This window comes from Zosterops lateralis (assembly GCF_965231275.1).
Source record: "Zosterops lateralis genome assembly, chromosome: 31".
Taxonomy (NCBI): Eukaryota; Metazoa; Chordata; class Aves; order Passeriformes; family Zosteropidae; genus Zosterops; species Zosterops lateralis.
This window is the reverse complement of record NC_139791.1, coordinates 294,170-312,025: the sequence shown is the minus strand read 5'-3', so window position 1 is coordinate 312,025 and position 17,856 is coordinate 294,170. Positions and strand designations below refer to the sequence as shown.

The following is a 17,856-nucleotide window of genomic DNA, read 5'->3' as shown; positions in this document are numbered from 1 at the left end:
TGACCCCTGAGTGACCCCTGAGTGACCCCCGAGTGACCCCTGAGTGACCCCCTGTGTGACCCCTGAGTGACCCCTGAGTGACCCCTGAGTGACCACAGAGTGACCCCTGAGTGACCCCTGAGTGACCCCCTGAGTGACCCCTGAGTGACCCCCGAGTGACCCCTGAGTGACCCCTGAGTGACCCCCTGAGTGACCACTGAGTGACCCCTGAGTGACCAATGAGTGACCCCTGAGTGACCCCTGGGTGACCCCTGGGTGACCCCGAGTGACCCCTGAGTGACCAATGAGTGACCCCTGAGTGACCCCTGAGTGACCAATGAGTGACCCCAGAGTGACCCCTGAGTGACCCCTGAGTGACCCCTGAGTGACCCCTGTGTGACCCCTGAGTGACCCCTGTGTGACCAATGAGTGACCCCTGAGTGACCCCTGAGTGACCCCTGAGTGACCCCTGTGTGACCAATGAGTGACCCCTGAGTGACCCCTGAGTGACCCCTGAGTGACCCCTGAGTGACCCCTGTGTGACCAATGAGTGACCCCTGAGTGACCCCTGAGTGACCCCTGAGTGACCCCCTGAGTGACCAATGAGTGACTCCTGAGTGACCACAGAGTGACCCCTGAGTGACCACTGAGTGACCACAGAGTGACCAATGAGTGACCCCTGAGTGACCCCTGAGTGACCCCCTGAGTGACCAATGAGTGACTCCTGAGTGACCACAGAGTGACCCCTGAGTGACCCCTGAGTGACCCTTGAGTGACCCGAGTGACCCCTGAGTGACCCCTGAGTGACCACTGAGTGACCACTGAGTGACCCCTGGGTGACCCCTGAGTGACCAATGAGTGACCCCCGAGTGACCCCTGAGTGACCCCCTGAGTGACCAATGAGTGACCCCCGAGTGACCCCTGAGTGACCCCCTGAGTGACCAATGAGTGACCCCCGAGTGACCCCTGAGTGACCCCCTGAGTGACCAATGAGTGACCCCTGGGTGACCCCGAGTGACCCCTGAGTGACCAATGAGTGACCCCTGAGTGACCCCTGAGTGACCCAGAGTGACCAATGAGTGACCCCTGAGTGACCCCTGAGTGACCAATGAGTAACCCCTGAGTGACCCCTGAGTGACCCCCGAGTGACCCCATGGTGACCCCATGGTGACCCCATGGTGACCCCATGGTGACCTCTGCCCCCTCTCTGCCCCTCCCCCAGTTTCGCCGTCTGGGCCCGTTCCGGCTGCGGGAGGAGGGGGAGGGGAGCCCCCCCCGCCCCCCCGGGGCCTCCTTCTACCGCCGCCCCTCCCCCACCCAGGGTGAGTCACCCCTCCCCCATCCCCATTGTGACCCCTCCCCCCACCCTGTGGCCCCTCCCCCATCACAGCCCCTCCCCCACCTCAAAACCCCTCCCCCACCCCAATTAAGACCCTTCCCCACCCCTCCCCCACCCTTAGCCTCTCCTCCATTCCAGCCCCCCCTTCTGACCCCTCCCCCTTAAGCCCCTCCCCTCTCTGGCCACGCCCCTTTCGTTGATTCAACCCTCAGGCCACGCCCCTTTCTCTGACTCCACCTCCTCTCTGCTCTGGCCACGCCCCCTCTATCCTCTGACCCCGCCCCCTCAGCCCCCAGGCCACGCCCTTTTTCTCTGACTCCACCCCCTCAGTCCCAGATCACGCCCCCTTCTCCTCTGACCACACCCCTGTCACTGACTCTGCCCCCTCAGCCCCAGGCCACGCCCACTGCCACTGACTCCGCCCCTTTGTCGCTGACTCCGCCCCTTTCGCTGATGCCACCCCCAGTCCACGCCCCCCTCTTTGACTCCGCCCCTACTCCAGGCCACGCCCCCTCTGTCCTCTGACCCCGCCCCTTTTCTCCTTTGACCCCGCCCCCTTCTCATCTGGCCATACCCCCATCACTGACTCCACCCCTTCAGCCCCCAGGCCATGCCCCCTCTCTCTGGCTCCACCCCATTTTTCCTCTGACTCCGCCCCTTTCTCTGACCCCGCCCCTCAGCCCCCCAGGCCACGCCCACCGTCAGTTACGCCGCAGCCGCGCTCGGGGACAAGGGACAGGTGAGGGGGGGACACCCCAAAATACCCCAAAAATACCCCAAAAATGCCACAAAAATACACCTGGGGGGCCTAAAATACACCTGGGACCCCCCAAACCCCACCTGGGACCCCCAAAATCCACCTAGGACCTCCCAACCCCATTTTGGGACCCCCAAACCCACCCAGGACCCCCCAAATTCCACCCAAAATCCACCTGGGACCCCCAAATTCCACCCAAAATCCACCTGGGGACCCCCAAAACCCTTTTAGGGACCCCCAAACCCCACCTGGGACTCCCAACCCATTTTGGGACCCCCAAACCCAATCTGGGACCCCCCAAAATCTCACCTGGGACCCCCCAAACCCCATTTTGGGACCCCCAAACCCCCCCAAACCCACCCAGGACCCCCAAACCCCATTTTGGGACCCCCAAACCTTACCTGGGACCCCCAAAATTCACCTGGGACCCCCAAATTCCACCCAAAATCCACCTGGGACCCCCCCCAAACCACTTTTAGGACCCTCAAACCTCATTTTGGGACCCCAAATCTCACCTGGGACCCCCAAAACCACTTTTAGGACCCCCAAACCCCATTTTAGGACCCCCTACTCACTTTTTCCCCCCCATTTTTTTTTTCCCACAGCCCATTAAACGTCGCCTCCCCTCCCCCACCCACCCCCCTCCTCCTCCCGCCAAAAAAACCCCCCAAAAATCCCCCAAAAAATCCCCAAAAAATCCGGGACCCCCCAAAAACTCTGGGGAACCCCCCAAAAATTTTGGGGGACCCCAAAAAAATTCTGGAGGACCCCAAAAAAATTCCGGGGGTCCCATTTTGGGGGGGGTGGTGCTGGCCCTGAGCGGATTCGAGAACCCCCTGAGGGGGAAACTGAGGCAGGCGGCGCTGGGGCTGGGGGCCTCCTACAGGCCCGACTGGACCGGGGACTGCACACACCTGGTGTAGGTAACTGGGACAAACTGGGAGGGACTGGGAGGGGCTGGGAGGGGTTTTGGGGGGACTGGGATGAACTGGGAGTTACTGGGAAGGAGCTGCAGTTCCCAAAGCCACCACCAGGGGGAGCCATAAATACACTGGGAGTTCATTGAGGGGAACTGGGAGGGACTGGGAGGGGTTTTGGGGGCACTGGGATAAACTGGGAGGGACTGGGAGGGGACTGGGACAAACTGGGAGCACTGGGAGGGGAACTGGCTTATACTGGGATGGACTGGGAGTTACTGGGAGGGAACTGGAAGGGACTGGGACAAACTGGGAGGGACTGAGAGGGACTGGGATAAACTGGGATAAACTGGGAGCACTGGAAATTACTGGGAGGGAACTGGGATGAACTGGGACAAACTGGGAGTTACTGGGATGGACTGGGACGAACTGGGATGGACTGGGAGGAGACTGGAATGAATTGGGAGTTACTGGGAGGGAACTGGTTTATACTGGGAGGGGACTGGGAGGGAACTGGGATAAGCTGGGAGGGACTGAGAGCAGTAGAAAAGGGGATTTGGGGTTACTGGTTTATACTGGGAGGAACTGGGACAAACTGGGAAGGAGCTGCAGTTCCCAAAGCCGCCACCAGGGGGAGCCATAAATACACTGGGAGTTCATTGGGGGGAACTGGGAGGGAACTGGTCCATACTGGTTTATACTGGTTTATACTGGTCCATACTGGTCCTAACCGCCCCTTTCCCCCCCCAGCTCCGCCTTCCCCCGGACCCCGAAGGCGCGGCGGGCGCGGCTCCAGGGGGGCGTGGTCATCGGCCCCGCCTGGATCTGGGAGTGTCAGCGGCTGCAGCGGCGCCTCCCCTGCGGCCCGTAAGCCACGCCCACACCTGGGGACACGCCCACAGGGGCCACGCCCACAGGGGCCACGCCCACCCCCAGGATATGCCCACATAGGCCACACCCACTTTAGAACCTGCCCTGATAAGCCACACCCACCTGGGGATACACCTTGATAAGCCACACCCACTTTAGGACACACCCTGATAAGCCACACCCACTTTAGGACACACCCACATAGGCCACGCCCACCTGGGATGGTCTAAAGTGAGGCCACGCCCCCCAAAAAGGGCGTGGCCTCTTTTCACCTCCCCCCAGGTACCTCCTGGACGGCTCCGCCTCCTCCGACAGCGAAGGGGAGGAGCCTGAGGAAGCCCCGCCCCCTCCCCGCCCCTCCCCCAAGGCGAAAAAAGGGGCGGGGCCACCTGAGGCTCCTCCCCCTTCAGATCCGGCCACACCCCCTGAGTCTGATGACAACATGGACCAATCAGAGGGGTGAGTTTGGGCAAAGGGGCGTGGCCTTATCAAAATGGGCGTGGTCACAAAAGGAGTGGGTGGGGTCATGTTTGGGGTGGGCGTGGCCAGACCTTATATGGATTTATCCATATGTGGAGTGGGCGTGGCCACACCTTCAGTCTATTGGCTCATACCTAAAGGTGGGCGGGGTCAAATGTGAGGTGGGCGTGGCCAAACTCATCAATGGGCGTGGCTTTACCCAAATAGGGGCGTGGCCTCCCCGGGCTCCGACCCCTACGGCGGCTCCACCGAGGAAAACTCCGAAGACGACAACGATGACGATGATGATGATGAAGGGGAGCCCATCCCCCCCTTACCTGGTTTGTGCCCCTCCCCCACTCCCTTTTAGCCCCTCCCCCAACCTTGGCCACGCCCCCAAAAATTTTGGGTTTTTTGTTTTTTTCAGATTTTTTCGAGGACAAAATTTTCTTTCTCCACGGGAAATTCGCCGAAGGGGAGGAGCGACGGCTGAGACGGATGGTGGTGGCGTTTGGGGGGTGAGAGGGGAACTGGGAGGGACTGGGACAAACTGGGACAAACTGGGACAAACTGGAAGTTACTGGGAAGGAGCTGCAGTTCCCAAAGCCGCCACCAGGGGGAGACATAAATACACTGGGAGTTCATTGGGGGGAACTGGGACAAACTGGGACAAACTGGGATGGACTGGGAGGGGTTTGGGGGGCACTGGAGTGTACTGGGATATACTGGGAGGGACTGGGAGAAACTGGGAGTTACTGGGAGTTACTGGGATATACTGGGAGAGGGTTCGGAGGGACTTGGGATGGGTTTAAAGGAGATTTGGGGGAACTGGGAGGGACTGGGAGGGAACTGGGACAAACTGGGAGTTACTGGGAAGGAGCTGCAGTTCCCAAATCCGCCACCAGGGGGAGACATAAATACACTGGGAGTTCATTGAGGGGAACTGGGATAAACTGGTTTATACTGGGATAAACTGGGATGGACTGGGAGTTACTGGGAGGGGACTGGGATGAACTGGGAGCTCAAACTGGGCTGTACTGGGTGGTCTGTACTGGTCCATACTGGTCCATACTGGTCTATACTGGTCCATACTGGTCCATACTGGTCCATACTGGTCCATACTGGTCTATACTGGTCCATACTGGTCTATACTGGTCCACACTGGTCCATACTGGTCTATACTGGTCCACACTGGTCTATACTGGTCCATACTGGTCTATACTGGTCCACACTGGTCCATACTGGTCTATACTGGTCCACACTGGTCCATACTGGTCCATACTGGTCCATACTGGTCCACACTGGTCCATACTGGTCCACACTGGTCCACACTGGTCCATACTGGTCCATACTGGTCCATACTGGTCCACACTGGTCCGCAGCACCCTGGCCCCGTACATGGACGACTCAGTGACTCACGTGGTGACGTCACAGAACTGGGATCCCGCCTTCGAGGAGGTGCGTCCTGATTGGCTGAGCCTCAACCAATCCCCGCCCATTTTAACCCTCAAGCCACGCCCCCTTTGTGACTTAGCCACGCCCCCTTTTCCAGGCCCTGGAACTCCGCCCCTCCCTGACCTTCGTGCGACCCCATTGGTTGATTCTCTGTGGGGAGAAGCTCCGCCCACTTCCGGCCGCGCCTTATTTGGTCACGCCCAGCGCGTGACATCATCGGTGACGTCATTGATGTTCCATTTAAGCCACGCCCCCCCTTTTTTTTTTGGTTTTTTTTTTAGTTGAAGTTTAAATAAAGTGATTTTTTTTTGGTTTTTTGGGTAGAAATTGAGGTGTTTTGGGTAAAAATAATAAATATGATACTAATAATAAATATGATAATGATAATAATAATAAATGAATTATAAATAATAATTCCATATTTATAATCAATAAAATATAAATAACATATAAAGCCGCATAACAAACCCACAACTTCCCTAAAACACAAAAAATACCCCCAAAATAATATAATTTACCCACTAAAAACTTCATAAATTAAAATTTCTACCCCATTTCCCTTTTAAGGCGGTCCCCACCTCCATTTCCATCGCCCTTTTAAGGCGCCCTCACCCAAACCCCGCCCCTTTTAACAAAACCCGCCACTTCCGCATTAAACCCCGCCCACTCCCTATTCATCCCTATAGGCTTTAGGCCCCGCCTCTTTTTCCCTTCAAGCCCCGCCCCTTCCCAGCTCTTAAAAGGGCAACGCCTTTGTGGGCGGGCCCCACCCGCCGCCATGTTGTTCGGCCGTTTCTCCGGCGCCGCTGTCGCGACATGGCGGCGACTGGCGACAGCGGCGGGGGAGGGGCGGGAGCTGCTGCTGCGGCAGGTGGGGGAGGGGAAGGGTTAAAAAATTATGGGGGGGAGGGGAAAAATGGGGTTAAATTAAAGGGGTGGGGGAGGGAAGGGGTTAAATGGAAAGGGGGGAGGGGAAGGGGTTAAAGGGCGATGGGGGAGGGGCGGGGGTGGGGGAGGGGTTTTCTTTGGGGGTTTTTTGTTGTTATTTTTCGGGGATTTTTGGGGTTTTTTGAGGGTTTTTGGGGTTTTTTGAGAGTTTTTGGGTTTTGGGGGGTTTGGGGATTTTTTTTGATTTTTTGGGGTTTTTTTGTGATTTTTTTGAGGTTTTTTGGGGAATTTTGGGGGGTTTTTTGGGTTTTTTTAGGAGTTTTTTAGGGATTTTTTGGGGGATTTTTGGGGAGTTTTGGGGGATTTTTGGGGGGTTTTTTTCTGATTTTTTTGAGGTTTTTGGGGGGTTTTTTGGAGGGATTTTTTTGAGTTTTGGGGGATTTTTTTGGAGATTTTTTGGGGTTTTTTTTTGGTGATTTTTTGAGCGGATTTTTTTGAGTTTTGAGGGGATTTTTTGGGTTTTTTTTTTTAATTTTTTTTGAGTGTTTTTGGGGTTTTTTGAGTGTTTTTGGGGGAATTTTTTGGGGTTTTTTGGGGTTCTTTTTAAGGGGTTTCAGGGAGGTTTTTTAGAGATTTTTTGGGGTTTTTAAAGTGGATTTTGGGGGTTTTTTTAGGAATTTTTTCGTAATTTTTTGAGGTTTTTTGGGAGATTTTTTGAAAAATTTTTGGGGGGTTTTTAGGGGATTTTGGGGGGATTTTTGGGGTTTTTTTAGGAGTTTGAGGGGAAATTTTTTGAAGATTTTTTTGTGGGTTTTAAGGGGTTTTGGGGGATTTTTTTTTCCTCATTTTAATGGATTTTTTCCCTCGTGTTTTGCTTTTTCTTTTTTTTATTTTTTTCCTGGTTTTTTTCCTCATTTTTCCTCACTTTTTCATCTTTGGTTTGATGTTTTTCATAATTATTTCGGATTTTTAAATTTTCTTTCCTCATTTTCTTCTCTTTTTTTATTTTTTTTTCCTGTTTTTTTAGATTTTTTTCTTCTTTTGTTTTTAATTTTTTCCTCTTCTTTTTTAATCCTTTTTTTCTATTTTTTGCTTCATTTTTTTGGATTTTTTTTTGTATTTTTTCATCTTTTTTTTTCCTCATTTTTTCTTACTTTTTTGCCCTTTTTTTTCTCATTTTTTCTCCATTTTTTTCTGATTTTTCCCCATTTTTTTTCCTAATTTTTCCCCCATTTTTTCTTCAAATTTTCCCCATTTTTAAAAATTTTCCCCCCATTTTTTATTCAATTTTTCCTCATTTTTCAAATTTTTTCCCCGATTTTTTTCAAATTTTTTCCCTCTTTTTTTTATTTTTTTCCCTTATTTTTTTTAATTTTCCCCCTATTTTTTTCACCATTTTTCCTCAATTTTTTTCCTAATTTTTCCCCCATTTTTTCTTCAAATTTTCCTCTTTTTTTCCAATTTTTCCCCTCATTTTTTCTTCAATTTTCCCTCCATTTTTTCTTTAATTTTTCCCCATTTTTTCCCTCATTTTCCCCCTTTTTTTTTTTCATTTTTCTCTAATTTTTTTAAATTTTTTCCCCATTTTTTTCCAATTTTTTCCCCAATTTTTTCCCAATTTCCCCCCCTTTTTTTTTCTTATTTTTCCCTCATTTTTTTCAATTTTTTCCCCCATTTTTTTTTATTTTTCCCTCATTTTTCTTCATTTTTTCCCCAATTTTTTTCTCTTTTTCCCCCAATTTTTTTTTAAAATTTCCCTCATTTTCTCCCTCATTTTTTCCCTATTTTTATTTATTTTTCCCCATATTTTTAACCCTTTCCCTCCCTTCCCCAGCTCTTCGAATCCTCCTCCTGTACCTACACTTACCTGTTGGCCGACGCCCGCTCAGGTGAGGCCGTGATCATCGACCCCGTCCTGGAGACGCTGCCCCGGGACCTGCGGCTGCTCCGGGAGCTCGGCCTCACCCTCCGATACGCCGGTGGGGACTGGGGGGGACTGGTTTATACTGGGATAAACTGGGACAAACTGGGAGTTACTGGGAAGGAGCTGCAGTTCTCAGAGTCACCACCAGGGGGAGCCATAAATACACTGGGAGTTCATTGAGGGGAACTGGGAGGGACTGGGATGGGACTGGGAGGGGTTTGGGGGGCACTGGGATAAACTGGGAGCCACTGGTTTATACTGGGAGTTACTGGGACAAACTGGGAGTTAATGGGAGAAAGTGGGAAGGAGTTGTAGTTCCCAAAGTTGCCACAAGGGGGAGACATTGGGAATTCATTGGGGGGGAACTGGGATGGACTGGGAGTGACTGGGATGAACTGGAAGGGGTTTTGGGGTGATTGGGTTATACTGGGAGGGACTGGGAGAGGGTTGGGAGGGACTGGGATGAACTGGGAGTTACTGGGACAAACTGGGAGTTACTGGGAAGGAGCTGCAGTTCCCAAAGTCGCCACCATGGGGAGACATTGAGAATTCATTGGGGAGAACTGGGATGGACTGGGAGTGACTGGGATGGATTTGGGGTGACTGGGTTATACTGGGATATACTGGGAGGGGACTGGGATAGACTGGGATGGACTGGGAGCAACTGGGAGGGGTTTTGGGGGGACTGGGATAAACAGGGAGTTACTGGGAGAAAGTGGGAGGGAGTTGTAGTTCCTAAATTCGCCACTAGAGGGAGCCATAAATACATTGGGAGTTCATTGGGGGGAACTGGGATAAACTGGGATGGACTGGGAGCAACTGGGAGGGGATTGGGAGGGACTGGGAGGGGTTTTGCGGGGACTGGTTTATACTGGGAGTTACTGGGAGGGACTGGGACAAACTGGAAAGGAGCTGCAGTTCTCAAAGTCACCACCAGAGGGAGCTGAGGAGACACTGGGAGTTCATTGAGGGGAACTGGGATGGAACTGGGATAAACTGGAATGGACTGGGAGGGACTGGGAGGGGTTTTGGAGGGACTGGGACAAACTGGGAGTTACTGGGAAGGAGCTGCAGTTCCCAAAGCCGCCACCAGGGGGAGCCATAAATACACTGGGAGTTCATTGAGGGGAACTGGGATGGAACTGGGATAAACTGGAATGGACTGGGAGGGACTGGGAGGGGTTTTGGAGGGACTGGGACAAACTGGGAGTTACTGGGAAGGAGCTGCAGTTCCCAAAGCCGCCACCAGGGGGAGCCATAAATACACTGGGAGTTCATTGGGGGGAACTGGGATAAACTGGGAGTTACTGGTTTATACTGGAATCCCCATTTTTTGGGGGGCGATGACGTCACCCCGATGACGTCACTCCCTCCCCCAGCCAACACCCACTGCCACGCGGATCACGTGACGGGCACAGGGGCGCTGTGTCGGGCCGTGGGCGGGGCCAGCGCCATTTCTCGGGCCAGCGGCGCCAGGGCCGACGTCCGGCTGGGGGAGGGGGACGAGCTGAGATTTGGGGACTTTGTGAGTGCCCCTCCCCCATCCCTGGCCCCTCCCCCCATCCTCCCCTGAGCTCTGGCCCCTCCCCCATTTAGCCACGCCCAGTTTTGACCAGTTTTAGGGGTGGGGGAGGGGAAAAATTTTGAGGTTTTGGGGTTTTTTTAGTGCCCCTCCCCCACCCTTGACCCCTCCCCCCATCCGTCATCCAGTCTTGACCTTTGACCCCATCCCTGACCCCTCCCCCCACCCTTTCCTGACCAATCCCAGGGTGGGGGAGGGGCGGGGGTGGGGGAGGGGCGTGAAAATTTGGGGGAAAAAAAGGGGAGGGGCTTCAAAAAAGGGGAATTTTTGGGGTCCCCAAACCCATTTTTGGGGGTTTTTTGCTTCAATTTTTTGGGGTCCCTGACCCATTTTTTGTGGTTTTGACCCATTTTTGGGGTCCCAGGATTTTTTGGGGGGTCCCTGGGCGGGTTTTGGGGGTTTTTGGGGTCCCCAAACCCATTTTTGGGGTCCCTGAGCCAATTTTGGGGTGTCCCAGGTGTGTTTTTGGGGTGTCCTGAGATAATTTTTGGGGCTTTTTGGGATCCCCAGACCCATTTTTGGGGTCCTTGACCCATTTTTAGGATCCCCAGACCAGTTTTTGTGGCCCCTTATCCAATTTTTGGGGTTCCCTGGGTGGGTTTTGGGGGTTTTTGGGGTCCCCAGACCCATTTTTGGGCTCCCCAACCCCCTTTTCCCACCCCCCGACCCCATTTTTTGACCCTCCCCAGGCCCTGCGGGTGGTGCCCACCCCCGGCCACACCCCGGGGTGCGTCACCTTCGTCCTGGACGACGATTCCATGGCCTTCACCGGGGACGCGCTGCTGATCCGGGGCTGCGGCAGGACGGACTTCCAGGAGGGTGGGGCCGGGGGCTGGGGGGGACTGGGAGGGGGCTGGGAGTCACTGGTTTATACTGGGAGTTACTGGGACACAACTGGGAGTTACTGGGAAGGAGCTGCAGTTCCCAAAGCCGCCACCAGGGGGAGCCATAAATACACTGGGAGTTCATTGAGGGGAACTGGGAGGGACTGGGATGGAACTGGTTTATACTGGGAGGGACTGGGAGGGGTTTTGGAGGGACTGGGACAAACTGGGAGTTACTGGGATAAACTGGGAGTTACTGGGAGGAAGTTGGAAGGAGCTGCAGTTCTCAAAGTCGCCACTGGAGGGAGACAAAGAAACATTGGGAGTTCATTGAGGGGACTGGGAGAGACTGGGAGGGAACTGGTTTATACTGGGAGAGACTGGGAGCCACTGGGAGGGACTGGGAGGGACTGGGAGGAGTTTTGGGGGGACTGGGACAAACTGGGACAAACTGGGACAAACTGGGAGTTACTGGGAAGGAGCTGCAGTTCCCAAAGCCGCCAACAGGGGGAGCCATAAATACACTGGGAGTTCATTGAGGGGAACTGGGAGGGGACTGGTTTATACTGGTCTATACTGGGATGGGTGAAGGTCCCCATTGCCGTGGTGACGGTGTCCCCGCTGTCCCCAGGCTGTGCCCGGACCCTGCACCGCTCCGTCCACCAGAGGATTTTCACCCTCCCCGATTCCTGCAGGATTTACCCGGGACACGATTATAACGGTGGGGGAGGGGCTGAAAGGGGTGGGGGAGGGGTCAAAAGGGTGGGGAGGGGCTGGGAGAAAATTGGGGGATTTTTTGGGATTTTTTGGGGATTTTTTGGGGATTTTTTGGGGATTTTTTAATGGGATTTTTTCGGGGATTTTTTGGGGGATTTTTTGGGGGATTTTTTAGGGATTTTTTGGGGATTTTTTGGGGATTTTTAGGGGATTTTTTTGGGAATTTTTGGGGATTTTTTGGGATTTTTGGGGATTTTTTTGGGGATTTTTTGGGGATTTTTTGGGGCTTTTTTAATGGGATTTTTTCGGGGATTTTTTGGGGATTTTTTAGGGATTTTTTGGGGGATTTTTTGGGGATTTTTGGGGATTTTTAGGGGATTTTTTTGGGAATTTTTGGGGATTTTTTGGGATTTTTGGGGATTTTTTTGGGGATTTTTTTGGGGATTTTTTGGGATTTTTTGAGGATTTTTTGGGGATTTTTTGGGGGAATATTTTGGGATTTTGGGGGGATTTTTTGGGGATTTTTTTGGGGATTTTTTGGGATTTTTTGAGGATTTTTTGGGGATTTTTTGGGGGAATATTTTGGGATTTTGGGGGGATTTTTTGGGGGGATTTTTTAGGGATTTTTTTTTTTATTTTTTGGGGTTTTTTTGGGGGATTTTTTGAGAATTTTTGGGGGATTTTTTTTGGATTTTTTGGGGATTTTTTGGGGGGATTTTTGGGGATTTTTTAAGGGATTTTTTTTTTTATTTTTGGGGGTTTTTTTGGGGGGATTTTTTGAGAATTTTTAGGGGATTTTTTTTGGATTTTTTGGGGATTTTTTTGGGATTTTTTTTTGGGATTTTTTGGGGGATTTTTTTTTATTTTGGGGGGGAATTTTGGGTGGGGGAGGGGCTGGTCACTCGGGGTCACTCAGGGGTCACTCAGAGGTCATGACCTTTGCCCCCAGGTCACACGGTGTCCACGGTGGGGGAGGAGCGACGACACAACCCCCGCCTGAGGCTGAGCCCCGACGAGTTCGTGACTCTGATGGACGGGCTGGGGCTGCCCCGGCCCCGCCTCATGGGTCAGGACACGCCCCTAAAACCCCCCCAAAAATCCCCAAAATTATCCTGAACACCCCAAAAAACCCCGGAAAAAAAATGACCCAAAAAGGGCCAAAAATGGCCAAAAAATGACACAAAAAATGGCCAAAAATGGCACAAAAATGACACGAAAATGACACAGAAATGGCCAAAAAATGACACAAAAATGGCCAAAAAATGACACAAAAATGGCCCAAAAATGGCCAAAAAATGACACAAAAATGACTCAAAAATTCATTTAAATGGCCCTAAAATCACCAAAAAAATCCAAAAAATATCTTCCAAAATTCCTCCTTAAACCCCCAAAAATTCCTCTGAAACTTCCCAAAAAATTTCATTGAAATGCCCCAAAAAATTTCCCCCAAATTTCCCCATCATGCCCCTGGGACCCCCAAAATTCCCCCCAGGACCCTCCAAAATTCTCCTGGGACCCCAAAATTCCCTTTCAAGACCCAAAAATCCCCCCCAAAATCCTCCTGGGACCCCCCAAAAATCCCCAAATTCCCCCAAAACCCCCAAATTTCCCCCAAAATCCCCAAATTTTTCCCAAATTCCCCCCTGAACTCCCCAAATTCCGTGTACAGACGTCGCCATTCCGGCCAATCTCCGCTGCGGGATCCAGGACGAGCCGTAGCCCCGCCCCCTTTGCTGGGACCACGCCCCTTTTGGATCAGAAACCACGCCCCCTTTGGCGTGAAACCACGCCCCTTTTATGTGTGTGGTCACGCCCCCTTTTGGTGTGGCCACGCCCCCTTGATTTGAATAAAGATATTTGGAATGAGGATGTGTGGGCGTGGCTTAATTTTTGGTGGGCGTGGCTTTATTGAGGATGTGGCTTTATTGGGGTGGGCGTGGCTTAATTTAAATAGTGTGGGTTCATATTGGGGTGGGCGTGGCTTAATTTTAGGTTGTGGCTATAGAGGAGGCGTGGTTTAATTAGGGGTGGGCGTGGTTTATTTTGGAGTGGGCGTGGCTTAACTTGAGTGGGCGTGGCTTTCTTAAATGAGGGGGCGTGGCTTAATTCTGCATTGTGACTGTTGGGGTGTGGGTTTCTATTGGGGTGGGCGTGGCTTATTTTGGGTGGGCGTGTCCTCATTAATGGAGTGGGCGTGGCTTTATTTGGGGTGGGCGTGGCTTTATTTCCATTCCAGGCGTTTATTTTGGTGCAGACGTGACTTTTTGGGGGGGTGGGCGTGGCTTATTTCCGGTATTTGGGCGTGGCCCCGCGTGGGAAAAAAGGGCGTGACCGCTTTCCCACGGTGTGGGGGAGGGGGAGGACTAAAAGCCACACCCAAACCACGCCCCCCCCTTTTTCCCCCTCCCCCACACCCAAATTCCAACCGAACCGGCGCGTCCAGGTGTGCGTGATGACGTCACCGAGCCACGCCCCTCCCCCCAATCCCGGCCAGGTGCGCGAGAGGAGCTGAGGAGGGGGAGGGGAAGGGGAGACCCTCCCCCCACCAAACCTGAGAGTGACCTTTGACCCCGCCAGGACAGTCCCATGGTGCACCGCGGGCCCGGGGAGACCCCCCGGAGCGCAGGGGTGAGACTGGGGGGGACTGGGAGGGAACTGGGAGGGGATTAGAGGGGACTGGGATAGACTGGGATAGACTGGGAGGGACTGGGAGGGGATTAGAGAGGACTGGGACATACTGGGATGGACTGGGATGGACTGAGATATGCTGGGAAGGAACTGGGAGTGTCTGGGATAGACTGGGGGGACTGGGATATACTGGGAGGCACTGGGACGGACTGGGAAGGGATTAGAGGGGACTGGGAGGGACTGGGAGAGAGATCGGGACAGACGGGGACATACTGGGAAAGACTGGAGGATACTGGGATATACTGGGATGGGACTGGGATGGACTGGGGGGAAACTGGGGGGGACTGGGATGGACTGGGAGAGAGAGTGAGACGGGGCTGGAATGAACTGGGATGGAACTGGGAGGGGACTGGGATGAACTGGGGGGGACTGAGAGGGGATTAGAGGGGACTGGGACAGACTGGGATATACTGGGAAGGAACTGGGAGGGACTGGGGGGAGTGGATGAGGGACTGGGAGGGATTTGGAGAGAGACTGGGACATACTGGGAGCGACAGGGATGGACTGGGAGAGGATCTGGGCCTTGGACTGGGATGGACCTGGGGCAACTGGGAGAGACTGGGACAGACTGGGATATACTGGGAGGGACTGGGAGGAACTGGGGCAGACTGGAGTATACTGGGATAAACTGGGAAGGAACTGGGATGGACTGGGATATACTGGGATGGACTGGGACGGGGTTGGGAGAGGGACTGGGAGACACTGGGGGGAGACTGGGACAAACTGGGAGAGAGATTGGGTGGAGAGTGGGATGGGACTGGAGGGAACTGGGAGGGACTGGGATGTACTGGGAGGAACTGGGTTATACTGGGATGAAACTGGGACGTACTGGGATGAACTGGGAGGACACTGGTTTATACTGGGATGTGCCGAGGAGGGGAAATCACTGGTCCATACTGGTTTATACTGGTCCATACTGGTCCATACTGGTCCACACTGATTTATACTGGTCTATACTGGGAGCCAGGACGGAACTGAAGCCGCAGCACTGGAGGGGCTGAGCCTGGAGGTGAGGCCACGCCCCCTCCTCCAAACCACGCCCCTTTCCCATCAAGCCACTCCCCTCATTCAAGCCACGCCCCCTTTCCCCTCCAAGCCCCTCCCCCTTCTCTCCTCCAATCAAAACCCACCCAACCTGTTTTAGGGGTGGAGTGGAAGTGACGTCATGACTCAGCCCCGCCCCCCTTTTTTTCCCTCCCCAGGACCCAAAGGAGGAGGATGAGGAGGGGGCGGGGCAGGTGACGTCATCAGGAGCGGCGGCCGGGCCGGCGGTGACGTCAGAGACGATGACGTCAAAGGCGGCGGTGACGGCGGGGGGGCAGGTGAGGCCCCGCCCCCCAAAATTTGGGGATTTTTGGGGGAAATTTTGGGGATTTTGGGGAGGATTTTTGGAGGAAATTTGGGGGGAATTTTGGGGGAATTTCTGGGGAAATTTTGGGCCAATTTTTGGGAGATTTTGGGGTAATTTTGGTGGATTTTGGGGGTAATTTTGGGGATAATTTTGAGCTGATTTTGGGCTGATTTTGGGCCAATTTTTGGGCCGATTTTTGGGATAATTTTTGGCTGATTTTGGGATAATTTTGGGATAATTTGGGCCGATTTTGGGGTGATTTTTGTTGATTTTTTGGGGCAATTTTGGGCCGATTTTGGACAGATTTGGGGCCGATTTTTGGGGTAATTTTGAGCTGATTTTGGGCCTTTGTTGGGCTGATTTTGGGAGATTTTGGGGATAATTTTGGGCCCATTTGGGGCCAATTTTTGGGGATAATTTGGGCTGAATTTTGGGATAATTTGGGCCGATTTTTGGGCTGGTTTTGGGTCAGTTTTGGGGATAATTTTGGGCCAAAATTTGGCTGATTTTGGGGATAATTTTTGGCTGATTTTGGGGATAATTTGGGGATAATTTGGGCCTTTTTGGAGGCTGATTTTGGGCCAATTTTGGGCTGATTTGGGGGATAATTTTGGGTCAGTTTGGGGATAATTTGGGCCATTTTTTGGGCCAATTTTTGGGCAGATTTTGGGTAATTTTGAGGATAATTTTGGGTTAATTTGGGATAATTTTGGGCTGATTTTTGGGACAATTTTTGGCTAATTTTGGGCCTATTTTGGGCCTATTTTGGGAATAATTTTGGGATAATTTGGAGATAATTTGGGGATAATTTTGGGATAATTTTGGGATAATTTTGGGCTGATTTTGGGTGATTTTGGCCCCCCAGCTGATGTTCTCCCACTGCACCGACCGGCGCTGGATCCTCCTGGGCCCCCCATGTGACCCCCCCCGGGTCCTGGCCCTGCGCAGCTCTGTCCAGGTGACCCCTGACCCCTGAGTGACCCCTGAGTGACCCCTGAGTGACCCTGAGTGACCCCTGACCTCTGGGTGACCCCTGAATGACCCTTGGGACCCACAAGTGACCCCTAAATGACCTCAGAGTGACCACAATGACCCAAATAACCCTTGAATGACCCCTGAGTGACCCCTGACCCCCAAATGACCCCTGAGTGACCCCTAACTGACCCCCCAGGGCGCCATTGGCCTCCAAAGGTCCGAGAGCCTCCCCCGACGGCGGGGGGGGGGTGGGGGAGGGGCAGGACCCCCCCAGACCCCCCGGCCCCGATCCCAGGGTGAGTGGGGGAGGGGAATTTGGGGGAATTTTTGGGAATTTTGGGGGAAATTTGGGGGATTTTTTGGGGATTTTTGGGGATTTTTTGGGGATTTTTTGGGGGGATTTTGGGGGGATTTTTTGGGGATTTTTTGGAGAATTTTTTAGGGATTTTTGGGGATTTTTTGGGGATTTTTTGGGGAAGTTTTTGGATTTTTGGGGGGATTTTTTGGGGGAAATTTGGGGGATTTTTTGGGGATTTTTTGGGATTTTTGGGGGAATTTTGGGGAAATTATTTATTATTTATTATTTATTATTTATTATTTATTATTTATTATTTATTATTTATTTTTTTAAAAATGTAATTTTATTTTATTTTATTTTTAATTTTTATTTATTTATTGGGGGGTGGGGGAGGGGATTTTTTGGGGAATTTTGAGAAATTTTTTTTGTGGTGGGGGAGGGGATTTGGGGTGGGGGAGGGGCTAAATATTTGGGGTGGGGGGAGGGGAATTGGGGGGAGTTTTAGGGATTTTTTTGGGGAAAATTTTGGGGGATTTTGGGCGAATTTTGGGGGGGGATTTTTGGGGTGAGGGGAGGGGAATTTCTGGAAAATTTGGGGGTTTTTTGGGGGGTGGGGGAGGGGATTTTTGTGGTCCAGGGGAGGTCTCATTTTTCCCCTCCCCTCCCCCCTCAGGAGCTCTGGCACTTCAGCTGGACCCCGAATCCTACAGGTGAGGGGACCCCAAAACTGACCCCAAAAGTGACCCTAAAACACCCAAAAAATGACCCAAAATTGTCCCAAAAAATTGACCAAAAATTGTCCCAAAAATTGACTCAAAATTGACCCAAAATTG

The 17,856-nt window shown here is 52.5% G+C and overlaps 2 protein-coding genes across 3 annotated transcripts; both read left to right on the top strand.

Annotated features, from left to right (window-relative positions):
* Positions 1 to 1,165: 1,165 nt before the first annotated feature.
* Positions 1,166 to 6,358, top strand: LOC310920720 (DNA repair protein XRCC1-like; the record flags this gene model as incomplete). The annotated part of the gene is made up of 9 exons (XM_083880779.1): positions 1,166 to 1,301; positions 1,999 to 2,057; positions 2,681 to 2,994; positions 3,743 to 3,859; positions 4,145 to 4,321; positions 4,550 to 4,662; positions 4,749 to 4,839; positions 5,704 to 5,779; positions 5,874 to 6,358. The coding sequence occupies 9 exons, from the start codon at positions 1,166 to 1,168 to the stop codon at positions 5,985 to 5,987; spliced, it is 1,197 nt and encodes a 398-aa protein (XP_083736905.1). The 3' UTR covers positions 5,988 to 6,358.
* Positions 6,359 to 6,544: 186 nt separating this feature from the next.
* Positions 6,545 to 13,578, top strand: ETHE1 (ETHE1 persulfide dioxygenase). Of its 2 annotated transcripts, XM_083880642.1 has the most exons (7): positions 6,545 to 6,647; positions 8,499 to 8,643; positions 9,968 to 10,113; positions 10,860 to 10,989; positions 11,626 to 11,715; positions 12,661 to 12,777; positions 13,381 to 13,578. In XM_083880642.1, exons 1-7 carry the CDS (start codon positions 6,555 to 6,557, stop codon positions 13,428 to 13,430), a joined length of 771 nt encoding a protein of 256 aa, XP_083736768.1. In that variant the 5' UTR covers positions 6,545 to 6,554; the 3' UTR covers positions 13,431 to 13,578. The 2 variants fall into 2 exon arrangements, with proteins under 2 accessions (XP_083736768.1, XP_083736769.1); XM_083880643.1 differs by lacking the exon at positions 12,661 to 12,777.
* The last annotated feature ends 4,278 nt before the right edge of the window (positions 13,579 to 17,856 follow it).